The following is a 21,287-nucleotide window of genomic DNA, read 5'->3' as shown; positions in this document are numbered from 1 at the left end:
CTTTTCTTTTCTTTTTTTTTTTTTTTTTTTTTTTTGAGGCAGAATCTCACTCTGTTGCCCAAGCTAGAGTGCCATGGCATCAACCTAGCTCACAGCAACCTCAAACTCCTGGGCTCAAGCCATCCTTCTGCCTCAGCCTCCCGAGTAGCTGGGACTACATACAGGCATGTGCCACTATGCTCAGCTAATTTTTTCTACTTTTGGTAGAGACAGGGTCTCACTCTTGCCCAGGCTGGTCTCAAACTCCTGAGCTTGAACAATCCACCTGCCTTAGCCTCCTAGAGTGCTAGGATTACAGGCATGAACCACCGTGCCCGGCCTTTTTCCTCTTTTTAATCTACCTTTGTCAGTTTAATTCACAGGCCTCAGCTACAGAACATAAGAGGATAGAGGAAAAGTTTTTCCTCCCTTACCAGGGCCACTTGTTACTACAGCAAAGCTGACTAATACAAAGACAAGTGGGCCTGAATTTCCGATTGCACCTGCACCATCTGCTTGCTGAGAACAAGTTTATGTTCTGGAAGACGTTTGGTCAAACATTCCTTTATAGCTTATAAATTAAATATGGTTAATGATCTTCCCTTTCTGACCCATAAGAGGGAAAGGCCCAAAGGCTGTCTCGGCAGCACAGCCCACGGGCATCTGCATTGCTGCATTGAAACTGCTGAGGGCCACTGTTCAATGCACTGTTCCTTTGCTGACCAGAGCAGGGCGGACACAGGTTCCTTGAGGACTTTCCATCCCTCTGCACTGCCACCATGCAGACAGATGTTTGCTATGATAATTAGTAGCTGTAACCTTTAACTGCCGCCTTCAGCTAGGGATGAATTCTTCCCATTCTTTCCCACTGGGTCTTGGAAGGACAAAAAGCAATTTAAAGGGAAAAGAACCTGTTTCTAATCACACTTTGGAACTAGAAATGCATTTCTCAACCCAGACCAATGCAGATAAATTGGGAAAGAACCTGATGTTCTCAATCAACAATATTAGTTTTATTTCTCACTAAGTTCCCCTGAGATCTTTTGTTTAAGCATTGAGAATATGTAATATATCATTTATTTTCCCTATTAGACAGTGAATTCTTCTGACATATGGTAGATGCTCAATAAATAAACATTTATTGGATGGATGGATAGAAGGATGGGTATGTGGCTGAGTGAATGACCATATGAATCAATGGAAAGAGGGTGGATTGATGGATAAGTGGTTAGAATCCACTTGTTCTGTGTAGCTATCCCTCTATGATTTCTGCATAAGATCTATGTTATGAGATGAATGTTTGTGTTCCCCTCAAATGCTTGTGTTGATCCCCTAACCCCCAATGTGATGGTACGTGGAGGTGGGGCTTTGGGAGGTGATTAGATTTAGATTAGGTCATGAGGATGAGAGCCACATGATGGGATTAATGCCCTTGTAAGAAGAGGAGGAGGCACCACAGCTTTCTCTCCCTCCATTTGCCTGCACTGTGGACAGACTCTCTGAGCCCCCAGCAGAAGGCAGCTGTCTACAAGCCAGGAAAGAGTCCTCATAAAGAACCAAATCTGCTGGCACCTTGATCTTGGACTTCCCAGCCTGCAGAACTGTGAGCAGTAAATGTCTGTTGTTAAGCCACCCAGTCTATGTTGTTACAGCAGCCCAAACTGACTGAGGCAACCTGCTTCTTCCTATATTTCTGCGTCCAGCTGTAAACGCATGTGTGTTTGTTTCTGTTCGTTGTGCACGAGTATCTACTTGTATTGCTCCTTCTTCTGGATGTGGTCTCATTGAAAGATCTAGTAATGCCTCAGGCATTTCTATAAAGCAGAGATGATACTGGCATGTATGTTTTAAGATTATTATAAGTGTTTGGTATCATTACTATTATTTTATGTTTATCACTATCAATCCCTAGATTTGAATTAAAGAAGTTTGAATTTGTCTTGTTTTACGTTATTATTCATAAAGGTGGTTAAGACTGGATTTGGATCTCAGCTTTACCCACCATCCATCCATCCATTCATCCACCGATAGCCTCAGTTTCCTCATCTGCAAAATGGACATAGTGAGAATGAAGTCATCCGAGTAATCAGCTTAGTACAATGTCTAGCACATAGTAACACACACTGCATGTCAGCTGATAGAAAGAGCACGGAGATCTGTTGGAAATTACAGTCCTTGTAGGGAGGAATCTATAGATGCAGGTCATGATGAGGCTGCAATTGTGACACCTCTGCAGGTATCTTCACAAGGCTCCTTTCTGTGGGAAAAGGGAAGACAGATCCCACTAAGTCTGTAATGGAAGACGTCCCCGCCCTCCACCGGATTCACGAGATCAATGGTCACGGATGACAAGTGTGGCTGTCTTTGCCGAGGAGAAACGTTGGCTTGTAGCTGGGTCTGGGTTGCGTCCCTGTGTTGAACATTTCCCTCCAGAACCGGTTTGAACGCTAATTCATTCTGTGATGACAGACCTCCGTGGATCCTTTTTGTGCTTTTCAACTGCGTTTCTTAATGCATTCTTAACCAAGCTGCAGGCAGGTGTCTGTGTTCCTAAAGTAAGACAAACTAGACACAGAAAACGTATTTATAAGAAAAGCTAACATCAAGTTGAGGAAGGTACTTGTTCAATAAGAGCTGAAGATTGACTGTTTATAAAAGGAGAAGGTTAGATCCAGTGTGGCACTGTGTATGGTTTTCTGGGGTGTACTTGGCACTCACACTGGGGCTCCCTGATTCCTGTACCCCTATAATACACTGAAATTTAAAAAAATTTTAAAACATCCCACTTTGATGGGATCTGATCCCATAAATGTCCCCAGCAGGTGTCTGATAGCTAGACAAAGTTCTCCTAATGGGCTGAACTCACAGCCCTGAAGAAGAAATTCCTGTACAACTTCACAAACAGCTGTAATGAAAACATTGCCAAGATACCTGGTGCTTTGGTTCTACATTCCTTATTTTAGTGCCCTTTTCTTAGGGGATTTCACTACCCATGATACCTTGAAGCTCTGTGTAGAAGTACTAAGACTACAATCAAAGTAGAGCAACTAGAACAAATGTTTAGTGTTGAAAACACAGCCTGTCCATTAGGTTCTAGAATAAGATTGCTAATTTTTCAAAATCATTTAATGATCTCAAAGTGACTACTTTGCTTATTGATGAGAACTTTTTTAAAAAACTGCATCACTCTTTCCCATGTCCTAAATCGTCTCTGTATTTTGCCATGTTTTCTTTCAAGTTGGAAAAGTAATAAAGAAAACACTAGGAAATCAGCACACTTTCCTGTTGCTAAGGTTTTAAGTTTTTCTTTCCCACACCCCCCCCCCCCAGTAGAACACAGTATTACCCCTTGCTTGGGTTGCTGGAGGCAATTTAGCAACAGGATTTACCTAACAGAGCAGTTTGGGCTTGATCTAATTTTAGGTAATTACCTCTCTTTTCAGTGCTTGTTTCTGTCCTGCTTCTGGGGATCCTGGTTTGTCACACACAGCCACATTTGCCCCCAGGATCTGCTGCTCTTAAGGCAATAGAAAGAATGGCTCAGTTTCCTTCATCAAATATCAAGCATGAAATATAAGTCAATGTGTAAAATAAGGAATTCGACACCAGTCATAAAAATCTACCCACGAACAGATGGAGAATGGAAAAAAAAAAAAAAAAACACCGAACCAGAATGCCCACGTCAATAAAAGATTTCATAAACTCAAGAAGCACTAACATTACTGACAGCTGGGTGTCTAATCTGAGTCATTACCCAAATAGGGCGACCCATGCTACATTCACCCAGTCCTGGGTATTTTCATTCGAAAGGCTATGCTTTCCTGGAACTGGGTTTGCTAATGCCCTAATAAAGTTAGTCACTGCAAGGGCAGAAGTCTCCCAGCCCCTCAGGAGCCTCAATCATTTTTTGGATAAACACTTTTTTTTTTCTAATAGAGCCTTCGATCTTTTTGCTTGAGCACATTTTAAAATGCTTTCCTTCAAATAAGGGGGTATATTTTCAAATATCCATTGCAGGGAGAAAGGGAAAAATACCGATTTTTTTTTTCAGGACTTCCTTTGTGCCAGGGGCTGAGATGGTATCTCTGGGGTGTTGTCTCCTAGAAACTGACCAAACCACACCCCAGAACTGTTCCCAGAGGCTCCACCGCACTTACCCAGGATGCCCTTGTATTCTCTTGGGCCAGGAGTTGGCACACGGCCTTACGTGGGCCAATCACATCTTCTCTCCATGCAATTTGACTCTTGAGTAGAGCATCAAAAAGATTGGAAATGATGGCAATGCCCTGAAGGGATTCTCCACTAGATCCCTGAAGTAGCTCTGGTTCCTCTTAAGTGTTTTCTTATCCTTTAATTCTCCAGAGTTACCCCCCAGCCTTCTAATACATTTCTTTTTTCCTCCTCGAGTTAATCAGAGTCAGTTTCTGTGGCTTGCAGTCAAAGAACCCCACCTGCTCCCTCTAGCACGTGGCCTCTGATATCTCCGCTCTCAGGGCCTGGCCCCTGCACAGTCCAGGAGGCACCACTCGCATTGCATTCTGTCAAGCTGTGGACGGTGCCCTTGGCGTTGTGCAAGCTACGGCTCTGTCACAACAGTCTGTTCTTCACACTGCGGCTCCAATTCTAAGAACACATACGAATGTGTCACTTCTTTCCTTGCAAACCTTCGGTGGCTCTCCATTACCACAAATAATAAAATCCAAATGGGCTTTAGGACACTCCGTCATCTGCCTCCAGCTAGTCTTGTCAACATTCCCACCCCCTACACTCCACCCCTCCCTTTCACACCATCTTGCAGGGAGTCTGGGCCCATTAGACTAGCCATGTTTCAACACACGCTGCATTCTTCAGCTTCCACGCCTGAGCCAGTGTGGAAATCTGTTTCCCTTTTCTCCCAATACTCCCTCAGTCAACATCCAACCACCTCTAAAGGCCCGGCTGCCTCTCAACTGCCATTGACTTCTTTGGCCTTCCCAGTCGAAATGCACTGTAGTTCTTAATCTTTGATGGATAAGTCATGCTTTGTTTGGGCCTCTGATAACCACACTACCCACAAAAGTCTCTTTTCCACTGTTGCTGTCTCCCATGACTCCTCCCCCCCCCCCCAAGAGCAACCACACTCAACGCACGTTTTCCATTCAGCAGAGTGGAAACCTTTAAACTGCACAGAAAGCAGCGCAGGGGGCTGGAGAAAGTCAATCTAGGGAATCCTAGGAGAGCAATTTTTGTGAGCTGGCTTTGTCCTCTCACGTCCCCCCAACACACAAGTATCTCTCGAACGCTGTGCCCACAGCTCCACTGCAGGCTCTGGGTCCCTGTTTGGTTTTGTCACGACCATGCCACTAGCAAGAAGCATCTTAACCTTCAGCTACATTTCCTTCACTTTGTTACTAGAGAGAACCATTCAAAAAACCTGAAATAATGAGTGAATTCAATCAATAAATGCATTCAGGGAAGAAAATTTTTTTTCTTTCTTTTTTTTTGAGACCGTCTCACTTAGTTGCCCAGGCTAGAGTGCCGTGGCATCAGCCTAGCTCACAGAAACCTCCAACTCCTGGGCAATCCTTCTGCCTCAGCCTCTCAAGTAGTTGGGACTACAGGCATATGCCACTGTGCTCAGCTAATTTTTTCTGTATATTTTTAGTTGGCCAATTAATTTCTTTCTATTTTTAAAAGAGATGGGAGTCTCACTCTTGCTCAGGCTGGTTTCAAACTCCTGACCTTGAACAATCTGCCCGCCTCGGCCTCCCAGAGTGCTAGGATTATGATCGTGAGCCACAGTGCCCGGCCTAAGAAAACTTTCTTAAAAACAGATAAAACAGATGTGGTTTTTCAAAAATAGAATGACTCATCATCATTCTTGGAACTCTATTTTCTTAGAGACATGGAGTATGTATGTCACTTTAATAATGTCTTTGACAATAATATCTTGCATTTTAATAAAGAAGAAATACAATTATTTATACAAAAGAGGGTCACATGAATTATTTCATTACTTTTTTTCTTATTAAAATATGTCAGATTGCACCTAGATAAAAATAATAATAGAATTTAAGGGCATCATTGAGGGATCTACATGTCTTATTTGGTAATTCTGCATAGTTAAAAGTGGGCTATATTTAAGAACAGTGGTGTTTTATTTTAGTGACTTGTTCCCTTTCTGGTGGAACATTCATCCCTGTGACTTTTGCGAACTTCTATTAGCCTAACGTGGTGACTCATTTTCCTGTACTGACTCACTGACTGCAATTTCCTAATAAAAGGTCATTACACTACCTGTCACGGCCTCTTTGAAACTTCCTCATTCTTGATTCTCCAGAAAAAGAATTCCTTAATGATGAAAAAACAAAGGAAAGAAAGAACAAAGGAAGGGAGGGAAGGAAGGAAGGGAAGAAGGAAGGAAGGGAGGGAAGAAAGGAAGGAGGGAGGGAAGAAAGTAGGAAGGGAGGGAAAGAAGAAGGAAGGAAGGAAGGAAGGAAGGAAGGAAGGAAGGAAGGAAGGAAGGAAGGAAGGAAGGAAGGGAGGGAGGGAGGGAGGGAGGGAGGGAGAAAGGAAGGAAGGAAGGAAGAAAGGAAGGAAGGAAGGAAGGGGGAAAGGAAGGAAGGAGGGGGAAAGGAAGGAAGGAAGGGGAAAAGGAAAGAAGGAAGGAAGGAAGGAAGGAAGGAAGGAAGGAAGGAAGGAAGGAAGGAAGGAAGGAAGGAAGGAAGGGAGGGAGGGAGGGAGGGAGGGAGGGAGGGAGGGAGGGAGGGAGGAAGGGAGGGAGGAAGGAAGGAAAGAAGGGAGGGAGGGAGGGAAGGAGGGACGGAAGGAAGAAGGAAGGAAGGAAGGGAGGAAGGAGATAGAAAGCCTTTGGCTGCCTATTTACTGTTACTATCACCAAACCAAGGTCAGAAGCCAGCTTCTCAAAAAAAAAAATTAAAGAACCCATGAGCTTTTTATTGTGATGGACTTTTTAATTCATTCTACTCTTTCCTGTGGTTATTATTAGCATCATATGCAACATTTCTTAAGATGTTCCTCTTGGAGTAACACAGACTATTCTTTGCCTTAAAGTTCTTTACAGTTCTGATTGCTTTTATCCTGCTGGGCCCCCGACACCTTCTCTGCTACCAGACCGAGTTTCTGGTCCCCTGTAGTCCTGGCTCTCCTGCTCCAGCTGCATCTTCGCTGCCCACAGCCACTCTCATCCTGCAGGTACAGCCCAGTTAGCCAGTCCGCTAAGGGACTTCCCAGACACACCCAGATCATTGTCACACCTCTGCTCTGCTCACTTTGAACTTCTTTATGGACTTTGTCACTTGCATCATTTGTCATTCTTTATCTGGCTTCCTCACCAAACAGTGAGCTCCTCAAAGACAGGAGCCATGGCTTCACTTTGTGAGTCCCCACTCAGTGCGGAGTGAGCGCAAGCCTGACTGTGTCCTTGTTTTCTACTTTCTAACCAGGAAAATGCTGCCACCTTCTTTTAGAGCTGATGCACGAATTGAGCCCTGTTCTTTCCCAAGAGGCCTCTCATGGTCCTTTGCATGAAATCTCGACTGTGGCTGGGGAAGGTTCTGAACCTACCTGCTACCGTGGTGATGTGCTTGCCTTCCTGTCCCCATCAACTGTCCCTCCCGTGCTCCTCCTAGGTCTCCTCTCTTTCCTTTCCCCTGTGCTCATGCTTTGTTTCTGGACATTCTTCCTCCCTGTGTTCACTCAGCTGGAAGAACAGAGATAATCCCACCTGAGAACTGTTTTAGTACTGCTAGACCATCAGCTGCGATTGTATCATTTCTCCAAGGTTCTTTCCCCAACTATCAAGCTACCTTCCCTGTTCAGTGCTATTGAAACTCCAATTTCTTCTTTAGCTGCTGTGTACCCCTCAAGACTGCCATAGTTAAGGAAAGAATGGAAGACACTTACTCTTCTCAAATTCATCTGTCTTTAACTGCTTCAGAACACTTATAAAATAACAAAATGGTGGATTTAGCCATCTTTTCTTTCAAAAAAAAAATCTTAAGATTTAAATTAATTTCAAATTACATAAATCATACAAATTATTTTGAAAAAGGAGTTTATAGTCAAATTTAAAATCTTTTCACTTCCAATCTTAAAACTATTTTTACCAAACTGGTATGTATCCTTCCAGAGCATTTTCTATGTGTGGATATATACGGTTGGGTAGCTCTGGAAATATATAGAATTATTTGGTTTTGTTTTGAGTTCCAGAACTATTAATGGGCATCAAGGCCAAACCTTCAAGAAATTATCAATGCCTGTCATAGCCTTTTGTGATATCCTTGTCCTGTATCGTATAGTTATCAAAGGCAGACAAATTGCTCTACCAAACGGCCAAACTGAAGCATGTCTGATAATAGTTGTGGCTTTTTGAGAAATAGCATCAGCGTGTAGGATGCCTGTGGGCTCACTTCCTGCTGTAGTCGAGGCAGGAATAGATGAGGTAGGCTGAGATACCCCCCCAAAAAAACCAGGGGTTGGAAGTGTTGACTGCATGTGCTAGTATGGGTCTGCTTCTCAGGGCCCACCTTGCTATCAGAATCTCAGACTTCTGTCATGGATGCTGTGAATAATGGCCAAGGAGGCCAAATGCACTTGGTTTCAGTCCTTCTCTCTGGATCTTTGGATAAAACAGTTTTAAAAGTTCACCTAACATAACTTTGGTTACTTTTGTAAAAGAAAATCAAATAAGCCAAATGCCATTGGAGCCCCTGGCAGCTTCCTGATACTTGATCCTTGAAGAGAGTCCTGGTCTGTTTGTAAAACAAGCTAGAATTGATGAGAAAGGGACGCAGATACTTAGTCTACGACTGCACCATCATTCCTGTGCTTTTTCGCTTCAGAAGGAATTCTGGCTGCATATCAAGAAAGGAAAGTTGTTCGTTAATGGATGCTAATGGCAACCCTAATGGTGCAGCAGAAGGCCAGGACACTTTGCACTACAGTCCCTGACAGAGCACAAGATTTATGGAGAGGTGATAGCACCGCCAGTTCTTTCCTAAGCAAAAGAAGCATCTTATCTGAAAGATGTTTTTCCAGTAATTCAGTGAAGCCTCTTTAACCCCAGGAGGCTAACCCAATATGACATAATGCCAGGTGTCATTCAAGTTTTCCTATAGCTAAATATATCTACATATGTAAATAAATATGTACATTACCTATCTATACAAAATCTCTTCACAAAGGGAACATGTTTATTATTTTTGAATAGGAATATTATATAATCAAAAGTGGAGAATCACCTTTATTCAACCAAACAGAAATAATATACAGTTAGTATTTTCATGTGTATCCTTCCATTCTTTTTTCTGTTTATACATATATATCAATTTTTAAAAACTTCTTTCTGTGAAATGTAACATATGTATAGATCCATGTTACCCCCACCAAAATCAAGATACACAACAGTGCTATCACACCCTTAAAATTTCTTCTTGTATCCCTTGTAATCACACCTTTCCTTACCTCTGATCCCTGACACCTATCAATCTGTTCCCAGTCACTATCATTTTGAGTTTTTGAAATGTCATATAAATGAATTATAGAGTATGTAACCTCCTGAGACTAGCTTCTTTCACTCAGTGTGCATGACATGCATGTAAGATATGGATATCAATAGCTCATTCCTTTTTATTGCTGAGTAGTCTTCCATTGTATGGATGTTCCATACTTTGCTTATCCGTTTACCAGTTGAAAGGCATTTGAGTTGTTTCCAATTTTGGCGATTATAAATAAAGTTGCTATAAATATTTGTGTACAAATTTTTGTGTGAACATAAGTTTTCATTTCTCCAGGGTTTAAATACCTAGGGATGGGATTACTAGGTCATATGGTAAGTGTATGTTTAACTTTGGAAGAAACTGCCCAACTCTTTTCCAGAGTGGTTGTACTGTTCTATTAATACATTTCCAACAGCAGTATATGAGAGTTCCAGCTATTGCACATTCTCGCCAGCACTTGGTATTTTCAGTATATTTAATTTTAGCCATTCTAATAGATACAGAGAAGTACCTTATTGTGGTTTTAGTTTGCATTGCCCAAATGGCTAAACATTGGACATCTCCTGTACTTATTTGCCATCCATATAGACTCCTCGGTAATGTGTCTGAGTCTTTGACCATTTTTTAAATTGAGTTCTTTGTTTTCTTACTATGGAGTTTCGAGAGTTCTTTATATGTTGGAATCAAGTCGTATGTTGCCTACGTAATTTACAAATATTTTCTCCAAGATAGTAGTTTGTCTTTTTATTCTCTTAACAGTGTGTATACATTTTTAAAAAACAAAAGTGGAATCAGAATGTGCCTGCTATTTTATAATGTGATTTTTTTTCATTTAGCAACATTATCTTAAAAATCTTTTTATGTTATTAGTTCTTCTCAATATACTTTTTTTTTTTTTGAGGGAGAGACAGAGTCTCACCTTGTCACCCAGGCTAGAGTGTTGTGGTGCTAACATAGCTCACTGTAACCCCTAATTCCTGGGCTCAAGCAATCCTCCTGCCTCAGCCTCCCAAGTAACTGGAACTGCAGGCACATGCCACCATGCCCAGTTAATTTTTTAATTTTATGTAGAGATGGGGTCTTGCTATGTTGCCTAGACTGGTCTCAAACTCCTAGCTTCAAGCAATTCTCCCACCTTGGCCTCCCAAAGTGCTGGGATTATAGGAGTGAGCTACTGCATCCCACCTCAACATATTTTTAATGGCTGCAGAGTACTCTATTGCATGGAAGTAGTGCCATAACTTATTTAATAAATTCTTTGAACATTTAGGTTGTTTTCTATTTTGTAATGTTAAAAATATTATATTGGTAAGCATACTCACAGCTAAGTTTTTTCACATATTCTAAAAATTTCCCTAGGACAGATCCTGAGAAGTATAATTATTCTTTCAGATTACACATTTTTAAGGCTTTTTAAAACTACATAATGCCAAATTCTCCTTCAGAAAGGATTTCAAATACTCATCATCAGAATATGAAATAAATTGGGTATTATCGGCCGGGCACAGTGGCTCACGCCTGTAATCCTAGCACTTTGGGAGGCCGAGGCGGGTGGATTGCTCAAGGTCAGGAGTTCGAAACCAGCCTGAGCAAGAGCGAGACCCCGTCTCTACTATAAATAGAAAGAAATTAATTGGCCAACTAATATACATAGAAAAAATTGGCCGGGCATAGTGGCGCATGCCTGTAGTCCCAGCTACTCTGGAGGCTGAGGCAGGAGGATCGCTTGAGCCCAGGAGTTTGAGGTTGCTGTGAGCTAGGCTGATGCCACGGCACTCACTCTAGCTTGGGCAACAAAGCGAGACTCTGTCTCAAAAAAAAAAAAAAACAAACAAAAAAAAAAAAAAAAAACAAAAAATAAATTGGGTATTATCTTTGCTTTTTAACTTTGTTTCCTTGATAGCTTAAAAAAATATTCTATTGGGTCATTTTAAAAAATATGCCATTCTTTTAATACACTAAGGCTAAATATTTATTTAAATGCTTTTTATCATTTGTATATCATTTTTGTGTTCGTGAATTGTCTCTTTATGTCCTTTGTGCATTTTTATAGAGGCATAGTTCATCTTTTCCTTATTGTCCTATAACTAACTATTTTATTGCAAATGTTTTCCTGCTGGAGTTTTCAGTACACCTAAATTGTGCAGGCCCCTTTTGAATCTTTGCTTGAATCCTTATAAACCAAGGATCCACATTTAGCAAATAAAAGTAAACAGTAAATAATTGTTTAATAATTATGCCCACTGGCCGGGCGCAGTGGCTCACGCCTGTAATCCTAGCACTCTGGGAGGCAGAGGTGGGAGGATTGCTCGAGGTCAGGAGTTCAAAACCAGCCTGAGCAAGAGCGAGACCCCCGTCTCTACTATAAATAGAAGGAAATTAATTGGCTAACTAATATATATAGAAAAAATTAGCCGGGCATAGTAGTGCATGCCTGTAGTCCCAGCTACTCGGGAGGCTGAGGCAGCAGGATTGCTTGAGCCCAGGAGTTTGAGGTTGCTGTGAGCTAGGCTGATGCCACGGTACTCACTCTATCTAGCCTGGGCAACAAAGTGAGACTCTGTCTCAAAAAATAAAAAAATTATGCCCCCAGTATACATGGAACATACTTTTACTAAAAAATTGTTTGCTCTTTATTTGAAATTTAGAAAAAAAAATTTCTTTTTGTAGAGACAGGGATCTCGATATATTGCCCAGACTGGTCTCAAAGTCTTGGCCTCAAGCAGTTCCCCCACCTTGGCCTCCCAAAGCTCTGGGATTACAGGTGTGGGCCACTGCACCCAGCCTGAAATTTAAATGTAACTGAGAATGCTGTGTTTTATCTGGCAAGCCCAGCTAGGGGCCACAACTACAGTGTGCATGAATTGGGTATTAGGTTCTAAAGTCAGCACATTTGGCAAAAATTGTAAAGACCAAACATGCCCTTAGTTTTTAGTATCCATTCAGTATGCATGGAGATCTGTCTTCCATTCTATATGGTTATTCTCATGCACAACGAAGTTAAGAACCTCTCAAGGAATAAACGTTCACTGAAACCATCTCATTCTTGTGACCACAGATATGAGGAGGGGAAAAAATGAGGAAGTCAACGTGTTCCTGCTTACCTGCAGCCTTTATTCTGTTTTATATCAGGTGTCTAAAGTGTTTCAACAAGTATGTATTGGCAGATGTAGTGGTTAAACGAGTTACAATAGTGAAATTCATCTGACATTGGTATTATGTTCTACATTCAGCTCTCAATAAAAACATGACCACATTGTGACTCCACTGAATTATTTTTATATGGTTCCCCTCAATCCATGCTCCCCAAATCTCTCAGTCTAAATTTTACTTTCGATAAACATCCTACCCCAAAATTACTCTTAAATGTTTTGCTTTTGAAAGAACCTGTGTATTTTGGATCATTCAGCAGCTACTTAGGAGCAATCATGGTGAAAGGCCTCATATCTCTCATTGTGCAACAGTGTCCTGTTTCATGCACCCTTTGTTTCTTTTCATGGATGCTTTTCCAAAAACTTTGACCAACATTTGTTTTTCTTTTTCTCCCTTCCCCCATGCTCAACATTTTATTTCGGTGAAATATATCTACCAATACTCAGAAGTTTCAAAGCAATCATTAGCCAGGGATCCAAAACAAAATGTACAGAATGATGTATTCATTTCTCTCACAGTTCATGAATGGTATTTGAACCCCATTTATTTCTAGCATAGTCAAAATATTCCCATGAAATAAAAAAATTGTAATCCTAGCCAAAGTTCATTATAATAGGATTTAGACTGTAGAAAAAGATACTTTTTCTTAATATATTTATATCTACAGTATACATATAATAGAAATTCAATATATTTGTATTAATACATACATGAAAATGCTCAGATTGTCATTTTACATATTAGATATATTGCTTTTGTTGCTTAATACTATCTAAGCACACTGACTTTACATGTTTATTTCCAAATCAACATGGTATAAAAGAAACATATGGCTCTATGCATATTGCTATGGTTTCTGAGAAATCTTGTTCACTTTTGAATAGATTGGCAGGGCAGGAGCAACTCAAAGATTTACAAATAAATATACATATATATTCATACCTACATATGTACTCATATATGCATACAGATATACACAAACACATGAGTGTATATATGTTTTTATTTATCATAGAAAATTTCAAATGCATAAAAGTAGAGATAATGGTATAAGCAACTTCCACATATCCAACACCTAATTTCAATCATCATCAGCTTGTACGCTATGATATATATTTTAAGAAATTTTTTTGAAGTATAACATACACATGGAAAAGTATATGGATTATAAGTGCACAGCTCTATGAATTGTTACAAAGTGACTGCACCCAGATAAGCACCACCTAGATCAAGACGCAAACATGCTAGCACTGCAGAAGCCACACCCCACTTCCTCCTAACTCCCACAAGGTAACTACTCTCTTGACTTCTCACATCCCAGGTTAGTTTTTCCTGTTTTTGAACTTCATATAAACGGAGTCATAGGAGTGTTCTTGTTCTGCAACTTCTTTTACTTAATATCATATTTGTGAGATTGACACATGTTGTATTTCATAGTAATTTGTTTCCTTACTGTGTAGTGTTCTATTATAGTACTACACTCCAACTTCTTTATCCATTCTACTGTAGATGGACATTGGAGTGCTGTTTGGTGAACACATTTTTTGGCGAATGTATGTTGGCATTTAGAGCTAAAAGTTAATTTCTAGGTTACAGAATATGTGTGCCAAACAATTTTCCACAAATTTACACTCTCTGGTTTCACATCCTTGTCAGCACTTGGTATTCTCAGTTTTTAAAATTTTAGCTCTTCTGCTGCTTCTACAGCTGTATCTCATTGAGGTTTTAATTTGGAATTTCTTTATGAGTAATGACATTAGACATATTTTCAATTTTTTTGACTACTGTCTATGTGCAGAGGGAGAATACTATACTTGCCCACTGGATTTAAGTAGCTGGTCTCCACTGTGATTATCATTGCTGTTTTACCACGCAATTCACTCATTTTAAATGTTCATATCAGTGATTTTTAGTATTTTTACTGAGTTGTGCCCTTTAACTTTTAATTCCCTTTTCCGCGCCCATACTCCAGGAAACCACTGATCTATTTTCTGATTATCTACATTTGCCTTTTCTGACTCTTTTGGGATTTTCTTTCTTTTTATAAATTAATAAATTGGCAATTTTGCTTATCCATCAGTTTCTGTGTCTGTGGCTAATATAAATTCACCCCAGAGAAACAGGTCTAATTTAAGTGTCCTGACAAGTGAGTTGTCTCTAGCTATTGGTTTGTCCTGGATTCTCCAATGTCAATGCCCTCTAGCCAAAGACCACCAGGAACACACTTGTGATTGGGCTTATTACTGGTTACAGCAACGGAGAATGCATACCATGGGGAACCATGGGGCGTCTCAGTAAAAGGGTATTAGAAAGGGATTTGTAGGATATGAGCTTGTGTTTGGTGGTTTGGGGGAGTGTTTTAAGGAAGGAGAGCTGTGCTCTGGATTGGATGCTGTCAGGAAGCAGGGGTAATTCTTAAAGTTAGATATCTTAATAAGTCTTATTTAGAAGGAGGGCAGAGTAGTCTGAGGCTAGAGCTGTAATTAGTAAAGAAGCAGCAGTCACTGTTCTTAGCCGAAATGGGGGATGTTTAGTTGTTTTGTGGTTTGGACAATGTTCAGGTTTTTCTCAGCCAAGATAGGGGATCTTTGGTCATTTTGTGGTTTGGACAATGTTCAGGTTTTTGTGTTGTTTAGATGTGTTGTGTTTTTGTCTTGATCCATCAAGATTACGGTGGCCTTGTCTGATGTCCAAGTTCTGTGAAACTGTTTCTATTCAACAGGAGAATGCTAAGTCCTACCTGTAAGGATCAGGCCAGCTCCTAAAGTGAGGAGCTGCTTTTCTCATTCTCACTAAGATAATGCCATCCAGTGGGTACCTTGTCTAAGTAACTAGTCAGCCATTCACTCCTCTGAACCACTGTATAATTTTGCCTTTTGGGGACACTTTTACAAAAATATTAGACCACTGGGTAAATTCTAACATTCAACCTCAGATTGTAGGTTTTTATAGATTTTTAAATGGTACTTCCTTCATCTTATAAGTCAGGTAGTGAATGACAATATTAGCACTCTGTTTGCTTTCCTTCATGATCCTAGGAATCTTTTAAATGCAGCTGAGCAATATTTGCAGTACATATAGCTAACAAAGAATTCCTATCCAGGATATAAGAACTCTTACAAATAAAAACTTTAAAAAATGGTAACTAGAAAAATGTGCAAGAAAGTTAAAGTCATGCAAAAAGTGAATGGTGGGCATAAATTCAGAGCAAGAACTAGTTTTATGTATCCAGCTACATCATAGAGCTACACCATTGTCTTCCCTGAATATACTTTGGTGTTTGCCTCTGTGACTTTCATTTTTCCAGCTCTGGCAAAAAAAAAAAAAAAAAAAAAAATCCTTCTCTGGTTGCAACTTATATTAGCTTATAAATAGCTTCTATGTTAGGTAAGTTATGTCCTGGGAACCATTCTTTATCTTAAAACTTAATACGATTCCTCAGCTCTGATCTACCATGAGATGCATTTGTAGCATATTGTTCAGGATGAGTTTTATTTCCAAGTTGCAGTATCTAGACTAGAAAAGGGGATGTGGGAGAGGAAAAAGTTTTCCTCTACTCTCTTATCTATGTACCTGGAGCCTGAAAATTAAACTGGCAAAAGACATACAATTAAAGGAGAAAAGACATATAAATTTTAATATTAATACTTGTATAGGGGCTTCACAGAAAAGATGAGAAAACTCAAAGAAGCAGATAGACTTGGGGCTTATATATGATTTTAACAAAGGATGATAAATTGTGGAGAAGTGATTAGACAAGGAAAGGGACTTGGGCTCCTAAGAGCAGTAAATTACGGGAAGGTGATTATGAAATGTATGGTAGATAAGAGTTGTTTAGTAAGGGTTGTTATGTACATTTACCTGGGTTTCATCTCAGGTCTTCCTGGAACAGGAGAGGGGAACACCTTTATAAAGGGAAATTTATTCTTTGCTTTTAGGCAGAAAGGGGGAAGGCAGAGAGCTGTTCCTGTGTCTGCTGTTTCTCAATTGCTTTCACCTCAAAATTATCCTTATGCCAAAGTGGTAACCCATCCAGGGGTTATCAGTGACTCACTTTTTGTCTCTTGGGCTGTCACAGTTTTATATCAGAAAATGAAAGACAAAGTGACTTTTTTCTTCTGTATATCTGCAAAACTCATTCACTTACAGGCATACAACTAGTACAGTATGCACTTTCCGCAAATTTCAACTTGGCACAAAAGTAGAGTGGCCAGATAAAATACACATATGTCCCATGGAATATTTGGAACATACTTATACTAAAAAATTGATCATATGAAGTTAAAATTTACCTGGGCATCCTGTATTTTTTATATGCTCTATCTGACAATCTTATACAGAAGTTGTAGGAAACTTAGAAAAACAAGTTGTCCAAATTATTTTGGCACACAGGAGTAGAAGAAACAAATGCCAATTGTTCTTAATGGTGGTAAAATATACATAATATAAAATTTACCCCTTAACTGTTTTTAAGTGTGCAGTTCTGTGACATTAGTACATTCACTTTGTTGTTGCAACCATTACCACCATCCACCTCCAGAACTTTTTTGCCATCCCATACTGAACCTCTGTACCCATCAGACGCTGACTCCCCATTCCTCCCCTAGCCTCTCTCTTTACCACTGTTTTTCCATCTCCATGAATATGATAACGCCATATCATCAGCCATAAACTGGAGTTGGCAAATGCAATCTGTAGCAGAGGAAAGGAGAAAATCATATCCCTCAAGTTTTACAGTCCCGTCAGAGTATTAGTACTTCGAGAAAAGGAGCGTCACCCTCATGGGGAGAATGGAGGAAGAACTTCATCTCTTCCCAGTTAGGAACATGGATCCCCATTCTTCTCTTTGCCTTTCTGCACAGCAGCACGAAGGGTATGATGGCCCACCAGGCAGGGACTCCATTTTGTGGCCGGCGTGAAGGGCGGGGCGATCTCTCTCCGTCACGCCCGGGTACCCCTCAGACACCCCCGCCAGGTAAGCAAACGAACCCCGGACCCAGAGCCGCCCAGAAGAGACCGGATGCGGAAGTAAGAGGTGAGCCCCGCCCCGCGGCCGAGCCCCGGCCCGGCCCCTCCCACCGGGCCCCGGCCCAGCCAGATGACGTGTCCGAATGAGAGTTGGCAAGGTGCGGCCGACTGGCGCTACGCATGCGCGTCCCGCGCCCCTGTGATCCGGTTGTGTTTGGAGTCCGGAGGTCGTTTTGATTGAGAAAAACTCCACTTCTCCGGGTTTTTGTTGATGCTGAGCTCGGGTTATAGAGGAGACAGCTGGGTTTGGCGGGAAGAAGGTTACGGACCTCTTAGACACACCCCTGCCCCTCACCTCGGATCGCTGCGGGCTCGGCCTCTAGGAGTAGCCAGGTCACTGCAGGAAGGTTGTTCCCCTTTCTTAGGCTTCTCTTCGTCTGTGCTCTGGAAAACCTCAGGTTTCGTTCGGAGCTGAAAGTCTGCGATTCTAAATTCAGAGCTAGAACTTGTGTGGTCTGTGCAGTACCGGTCATGTAGTGCTTTCCAGTTATTCGCTCCTCAAGTCTCTAGGCTGTGGTGGATGTAGAAGTGTAGGATGTCGAGACCAGACACTTACTCTAGTGGAATTTACATATAAGAAGGTGAATGAGTAAACAAATAAACGTGATCTGTCCAGACAGTAGTAAATACTGTGCCGGAATTTAAGCAGAGGAGTGGTAGTAAGGGATTTCAAGATTTTATAACATCGCTGTTGGCAAGAGTGGAAGCTGAAAGATTATTGCGGTAAAGAGTCCAGGGAAACTAAGATTTTATGAAAGCTTAGGATAGCTGTGGACATGGAAAGTACTGAAAGGATTTAGTCCATAGTTCCGAGGCCCAGCCAACAGGACTTGCTGACGGACTGGAGGTGGGGAGTGAGGGAAGGAGACATTTAGGTTATCTCCCAGATTGAGGCCTGAGAAGCAGGGGGGCAGCGATGTCGCTTCCTGGAAAACTAGGGAAGGTAAAGATTGGGGTGACGGTAGTGAGATAATGAAGGTCAAGTTTTAGTGGTGCCAGAAAAAGAAGATTGTGAACAAAAGTGTTAATTTTCCTCATTCCTTTTTATTTGGACAGACTGCTTCCTCTAGTTACATTAGAAGTCTCCATGACTTCCAAGTGCAGAATGTTATAACAATTTTCCCTAGCCCAAAGTTCAACAAATACGTTGATTTATTTGTTGAGAGAGAGGGTGTGAGGGGAAAGCCACCTAAGACAGTTTTCTGTTCAGGCCCTACTAGATTGGCTTTTGATATAAAAATGGCTGCCATTCCTCTGGGCCAAGCAGATGTGCTCAGCGCTTTCCATACGTTTTTTAATCTTCACAACAACCTTAAGAAGATGAAACTGTTCTTTTCTACTTCCCAGTTCTCTCTTGATTAATTAACTTGCTTGAGGTCCATAACTAGATAGGTGTTCCAAAGCAGGAGCTCTTAATCAGTGTAAAGTACCTTTGTAAACAAGAATTTTATCTTTCATTGTTCTGGTTACCCCACAACATAGATCAGTTGGTAGGGTCCTATGTCCCGTTGAAAATTTGATGAAAGTTGTAAATTTTACTGGGGAAAATGTGCAAACGCCCACAAGAATGTAGATAGTTCATGGGGTTCCAAACTTTTCTGGACTTGCCAATTTTCCGAACTTGCCCATACTTGAACTCTGAGCAGGAGGTATTCCGGATTATGATTCCTTGTTGTGTATTCTTAAGATGATGCACTCTACCGAAGAATTCGATTGAAGTGTAAAGCTCCGTAGAATGGACTTTTTCATGTCACTAAAAAGTAAGTTTCTCCTTGAAAAATACTCAGAAAACGCAAAACACACACACACAAATGTGCACACCATATCACATTATCAATGGGAAAAGTGACAGGAAATTGCTCAAGGATAATCATACTATACTAATCCACTTCGTCAGAACTTTCTTTACTGAGCTTTCAGGTATGCTCGTGTCTTCCTTTGCAAAGAAATGTCAATACCACCTTCTATTCAACTACTCCCATTTTTCTCGGGGCTTCATTGCCATTGCCACTCGTTTAAAGCGGTCTTCAGTGTACACAATCACTGCCCAACCCAAGAATGCACCAGCGCATGCAAAGCTTGGAAACTGTCCGTGCATATGCCTTGGAAGAGCTATTTGAGAATTTATAGCTAGTTCCTCCCCATTTTTTTCCTTATCCTGCTCCCAATTAGACGTCTCCTGAACTTTTCCTCTCGTCACCAACTCCGCCTCCAACAGCAAGTGCTTTCTGGGGCACCAGCTCTGTAATAGGGGTTGGCGTGCAGCTGGCAGCGTGGCGAGGAAACCGTATGATGTTTATCATAAATTAACAAGGCACAGCAGCAAACGAGGATCCTCGCTCCTGGTAGGGGGCTCTGGATTGGAATTTGGAATCGGAACCTGAGCACTGGTCCAGCCCTCCCGGCAATCACCCCAGCCCGCGCGCCCAAAACCCGGAAAGTGGATTTCCCCCGCGCTCCCTCCCGGAAACTCCTCGGTGCGCTTGCGGCCGCTCTCACTGAGCATGTGCAGACGGAGTCGCGCATGCTCTGTCGCGGTCTGGTTCGGTTTCTGTTGCGGGACTGGCGGTGTCTCCTAGCGTAACCGGAACTAGCCGTCGCGGGGCCGGCCTCCCTCATCTCCGGCGGCCTTGTCGTCGTCTCCGAGCCTCCCCGTCCCGCCTTCCCTCTTCACCCCCTAGGCTCGGTAGCCCTTTTCCTGAAACAGCCGTCATGAACGCGAGGTTGCCGGCGTCGTCTCCACTTCGGTGGCAGCGGCTGTTGCTGCTGTCGCTACTCCTGCTGGGGGCGGCCCCCGGCCCGCGCCGGGGCGGCGCTTTCTACCTGCCCGGCCTTGCGCCCGTCAACTTCTGCGACGAAGAAAAAAAGAGCAACGAGTGCAAGGTGGGTGAGGCCTGGCGGGCCCCCTGGTGCACTGTCTGAAGGGGAAGTCGCCCCTGTTGGGGGGAGCTGGGGTCTCTGGGTCAGAGCGAGGGGAAGGGGGCGTAGCAGTAGGTGGGGCGGAGTTTCCCCCGAAGCGCCCGGGGTTGGCTCGGCTTTGCGTTGTAGGCTGTGGAACGGCCCTTCCTGGGATAGATTCTGGAGGACTCAGTGGGCCCCAGACTGGCCTCCCGTCCTGCGGGCCGAGTAGCACGAGCAGCTGTACTCAGTATTCCTGGAACAGGGATCATGTGTGGAGCGCCCTTGGAGTTGGATGTATGCAGGTCCGTGAGCGTTCCACGAGTGAATTTATGTTCGCTCACAGCCCTGCATCACGCACGCTAAGGAAGTGGGCGACCAGGTCCCTGCTTGTGAGCAACTCCCAGCGTAGTTACAACTTACAGCAGCGTTTAACTATATTGCTGCTGTTTTTATTGCATTTTGCCGGAACTGCAGGTTGGTTATGAGCGCTTGTTCTTTCTAGGACTTTGATATCTAACTTCATGGTTAGTAATTGGTTCCTTATTTGTGGACTATAACACCCAGAGTCGCATAAACTATGCTAATAGAGTTGCTGTAATGTTTGGAATGCTTAATTTATGACTTTTAAGTATAAACAACATTTTTATATGCTAAAAATATACAAGATCCTGCTATTTAGTTTCTCTGAGATTGTTTTAAACACTTAAAGGGAGCAAACGGTAGGAG

The 21,287-nt window shown here is 42.0% G+C and overlaps 1 protein-coding gene across 2 annotated transcripts in view; it reads left to right on the top strand.

Moving 5' to 3' along the window:
• Positions 1 to 20,163: 20,163 nt before the first annotated feature.
• The window catches only part of TM9SF2 (transmembrane 9 superfamily member 2), a 60,203-nt gene continuing 59,079 nt past the window's right edge, over positions 20,164 to 21,287 (top strand). Inside the window, exon 1 of one of the 2 annotated variants that reach the window (XM_012751984.3) lies at positions 20,164 to 20,543. In XM_012751984.3, the coding sequence (XP_012607438.1) occupies positions 20,373 to 20,543 (171 nt within the window). In that variant the 5' untranslated portion in view covers positions 20,164 to 20,372. Of the gene's footprint in view, positions 20,544 to 20,842; positions 20,864 to 21,287 lie in introns of those variants that run through there. The other variant, XM_076009310.1, reaches the window with a different exon arrangement.

The sequence above is a fragment of the Microcebus murinus genome, chromosome 13, assembly GCF_040939455.1.
Source record: "Microcebus murinus isolate Inina chromosome 13, M.murinus_Inina_mat1.0, whole genome shotgun sequence".
NCBI classification, from domain to species: domain Eukaryota; kingdom Metazoa; phylum Chordata; class Mammalia; order Primates; family Cheirogaleidae; genus Microcebus; species Microcebus murinus.
This window is presented reverse-complemented; position numbering and strand designations above follow the sequence as displayed.